The 4,376-nt window shown below is 60.2% G+C and overlaps 1 protein-coding gene across 1 annotated transcript; it reads right to left on the bottom strand.

Annotated features, from left to right (window-relative positions):
- Nucleotides 1-291: 291 nt before the first annotated feature.
- On the bottom strand, nucleotides 292-1,467 carry Ankrd63 (ankyrin repeat domain 63). The gene has a single exon (XM_035446607.1). It carries the CDS (start codon nucleotides 1,465-1,467, stop codon nucleotides 292-294), a length of 1,176 nt encoding a protein of 391 aa, XP_035302498.1.
- Nucleotides 1,468-4,376: the final 2,909 nt, after the last annotated feature.

Raw genomic sequence — 4,376 nt, 5'->3', positions numbered from 1 at the left:
TTGTAGGAAGGTGAGAGTTCTACACAGGAAATACCAAACAGCACAAAAAGATGAGATCTTTCTTAAATCTGGTGGAGGACTGATGAAGGTCTCCCTTTATCTGTGAGGACAAAGTGTGTGTGTGTGTGTGTGTGTGTGTGTGTGTGTGTGTGTGTGTGTGTAGGGGGCAAGTCACAGAAAAAGGGGAGGACTTGGAGAAAGGGACATCTCAGTGACCGGAGAAAGGGACATCTCAGTGACCAGAGACACAAGAGGCCATATGGACTGCGCAGGTCTCGACCTGCATGCCCCTTATCGTTGAGCCTGCAGTACCACAGCCTCCGTGCCAGCCTGCCAAGGCTTTGGCCCAGGCACTGAGAAAGGCAGAGCATTGGTCTCTAATTCCGGGCCACTCTCTGGCCCTGAAGCCTCACCGACCAGGCTGGGGATGTCTGGGGCTGTGGACCGTCGCCGCAAACCCAGGCGGCCAGAGCCCGGGCCACCCTCGGGATGAGGACTAAGGCCGATAGGGGCTTGCACAAAGGTTGGGGGCGCTCCCTCCAGCACCTCCTGTGAGCGCCACCGCCCACTCCCCGCAGACTGGGGTGAGTTTGCTCGGGCCATCAGAGCTCCTGCCCGAAGGCGTGCTGTCTCCTCCTCCGTCATGGTACCCAGCGCCAGGCTCATGCTCCGGCCCAGCTCTGGCCTCTCGCTGCCTTGTGCCCTGTGACGGCCTGAGCCCTTGCCAGCAGAGGCAAGCTCACCTCCGTGGCCATGGCCGTGGCCGTGGCCGTGGCCGTGGCCGCCGGCAGCTCGCGCAAACCGTGCCAAAAGGGGCCGCGGTAGACGACGGGGGCTGGGTCGTCGACGCTCTGGGCTGGGCGCCGCCGGGGCAGGACGGCCAGGAGGACTGTCGGAATTGGAGCCCCGGGCTGCTGCGGCTGCGGCTGCCCGTCCCCAAGGCCCGGTGAGGGCCTGCACACAGGTCCCGTGACCACGGGAGGCGGCCAGCTGCAGCGCCGTGAGGCCCGCACGGTTGGTGCGGTCAAGACGCAAGCCCAGGCGGCGGAAAGAACGCACCAGGAACTCCAGCACCGCCCCGTGGCCGCACGCCGCCGCCCACATCACCGGGCTGTTGCCCGCCGAGTCCGCTGCCTCCGGATCGCCGCTGAACTGCACCAGCAGCTGCACGGCGTCTAGGTGGCCTCGCTCGCAGGCCAGACTGAGCGCAGTGCGGCCGCGCTCGTCCCGCAGGTTCACGGCCGCACCCTGCTCCAGCAGCAGTCGCACGAAGCGCGAGCGCATGGCGGGGTCCGGCAGCCCCACGGCCACCATGAGCGGCGTACGGCCCTGCTCTGCGCGGCAGTCGATGATGCTGCGATCCAGCGCGTCCAGCACAAAACGGGCCAAGTGGACTTTGCCCGCCTGCATGGCCTCAAGGAAGGTGCGCGTACCCGCCCGGGGACATAGGTCCTTGGGCTTGAGCATGGCTCCAGCGACCGTGCCCGGGCGGTCCGACCGCTCCGCACGGGGGCGCCCCTGTTCCCTCACCCTACGGGGCTACGGCCCCGGCCCGGACACCGGTACCGCTCTTTCCGCTCGCTCGTAGGTGGCAGCAGCCAAGGGTCCTGCGGTTCCCGCTCAGGTCTCCCTGCTGCTCTCTCTGCCTCGCAGCTCCGGATTTGTCTTGCGCTCCTCCCCGGGCCTCCCGCCTGGAGGTGTGGGCTGCTTGTAACTCCTGGCTCCCGCTCAAGCTCGACCTCCTCAGCTCTCGGGCCGTTTTCCCCGTGTCCGACGTCCCCTCGGACCTTCCTGGCTTGGAGCAGCGCCACTCACCGGCACCCCAGGCAGCCCCGGCTCCCCTGCTGAGCGGGTGGCTCCCGCCTGGCGCGCCTGCCTCCTGCCTCGGCGGGGAGCGCTCCTCCAGTTCTCCAAGCCTCTCCCCACCTCCTCCCCTCTTGCGGGGGCCGGGACTCTTGATTTTTTACTTGGGGGGGGGGCTCAGCCGCTCGTGAGGTGCCCGACGCCTAGATACCTGGCTTTATAGCTTCGGGGGTCTCCATGGCAATGGCTACCCCGGGGAAGCGGGCTCCGCCGTCAGGACAGAGACGGACAGGGCGAGGGAGACCGCCCCTGACCCCCACCCCTTCGTGGGCCATGAAGTTGGGGAGCGGCTCCTCCTCCGCGCTCCCCTGGGAATGCGGCGGCGGTTGCGGGGCGGGGGCGGAGGCTGCTCGCCGGGGGCCACATGCACCCGGCGGGGCCAATCCTAAAGTCGCAGCCTTCTTTCCCCGCCCCCCGCCTCCGCCTGAGTCGGTACCCTCCGCTGCTTAGAAACTGGCGGGAGCGCCTGCCATCGGTTCTAGGTTAAAGGGACTGGGACCCCATGAAGATAGAACTGAACAAAACACGGGCTTGACTGGAGTGGGGGGTCGGGGGGCAAGAGACAGAAGAGTAATTTGGGATATGAGGCATTTGTGCTCCGGACTGAGGGCGCTCAGTCTGGCTGATAACTGCCATCCAAAGTGCAGCGAATCAGTCACACACCATTGTGCCTCCCGCACACGCTCACTCAGAGCAGGGCGGGGGTGCGTTCTCCAACCTCAGGCGTCTCCAAACCTGACAGCGCGCCCGCATGCCCGTTCCACGGTCGCTGTGGAGCAGGCTAACTAGACACCGGCCGCTGTGACCCAGGGCAGGTGCCTTAGGAAGGACCTGAGAGTGCAGGCATTAGTACTATCCGGGCACTACCTCCTAGCCCCTCCAGGACAAGCTATGGTCCAGGAAAGGGCAAAAGACAAAAGTACTCCTCCTCGGGGATGGATTCTCTTGAACATAAAATCATCTCTAGGCCACAGGGCTCTAGGCCTGCCCTTTAAAGAAAGGGGAGAGTCTGAGATCCATTTCAATCACTGGATCGCTTCTTCTTTTGGGGAACCAGCTGCTTGGCTGCTGGGGGCCAGTGGGGGTTGATACTGAAGGCTTCAGCTGAGATGAGTTAACAATGAATGCTTCACAGCTTCCCAGGTCCAGAGGGCACAAGGATAGTTGGAATGGAATTTATGTGTAGAGTAAGTGAAGAGCTAGGGATTTTTCCCAGCTGGTAGAGTATTTGTCCAATATAAACAAAACCATTAGTTCCCAGCATTGCATGAAACCAGGTGTGGTGCTGCACACCTGTAACCCCAGCACTTGAGAGGCAGCAAGCAGGAGAATCAGAAGCCTAAGATCATCCTTGGCCTCATGAAGACCCCTGTTTCAAAAGAAGAAAAGGTGGACTACTGAATCAACTACTGAATTTCTGAGATGTCATGAGTCCATTGTTGTGTTTCCAGCAACGGGAAAGACAGATGCACAAAATGGATCCTGAATGAATGAGATTCGCCTTCTCAGTCAGGCAGACAAACCCAGCATATGACAAGGGGAGGCTGTTGCCCAAGGACTGACTGACTACATCTGCTAAATACTAAACTCAGCCAGCCAGTGGAAGGAAGGATGGAATGATGGGGGAGAGAGGGATCTGGGGTCTTCTGAAGACAGCAGCCAAAGGTGGTTGGTCCTTCAAGGACGAGTGATGTTGGGCTGCTAAGCAATAGGAAGATGGTCCAGACAGAGGAGTTACAGAGACAAAGGCACCTAACAAGGACAACTGTAGGGAATAACGTTGAGGGTTGTGTTCAGGGGTCCCATGCTGTAAGAGTCAGGAAACTCAGTGAAGAACTGAGGGGTCCCCAGCCTGGCAGGGCAGGAATATGCTTTGTAGATGGCTCCTGAGACACAGGATTTGGTGAGGAGGGCTCTTGATGCTGCTGGAGATAAAAGGCCCAGGACCCCCCCCCCTCCGCTCCCCCTCCACGGTGCCTTCTGGAACTCCTGGTTCCAGGATTTGGAACTCCTGGTTCCATGGATTTGGGCCAGACCGTAAGCAGGGACTCACACTCAGCCTTTGAGGACCATGTACAAACTGCACACCCTGTGAAGTGAGCCCCACGCTTTTCTTGGCACGAGAGCTAGGTCTGTGGCATGTGCTAACAGTGTCACTCCAAACCTTCATTGCCTGTCTTTAAGAGGCATGACAACTCAGCCTGCTCCGCACAAGACCAGGGGCCCTGTGTTAGAGACAGCACCACATCATTATTTAGAGGGTGGCCCTTAAAGTCTGTCCACCTACGACCAGGTGACACTCTTCACTCCCAGGAAGGGAACAGGGATGTTCTCCCTCTTGAAAGGCTTTTGTCCCTTTTGGACTCCAGTTTTCCCTGTTTGCATTATGAGAGAAAACACTTTCTTCCCCTGTCTGCCTTCGGGATCGGGAGAAAAGTTAAGCTGTGTACCTCTAGGAGGAGAAAAGCAACAAAACCCAGGGCATTGGCCAAGCCCTTCCTCCCAATGGACCA

This window comes from Cricetulus griseus, chromosome 6 (assembly GCF_003668045.3).
Source record: "Cricetulus griseus strain 17A/GY chromosome 6, alternate assembly CriGri-PICRH-1.0, whole genome shotgun sequence".
NCBI classification, from domain to species: Eukaryota; Metazoa; Chordata; class Mammalia; order Rodentia; family Cricetidae; genus Cricetulus; species Cricetulus griseus.
Note: the sequence above shows the minus strand (reverse complement) of the source record. Positions and strands in the feature narration are given on the sequence as shown.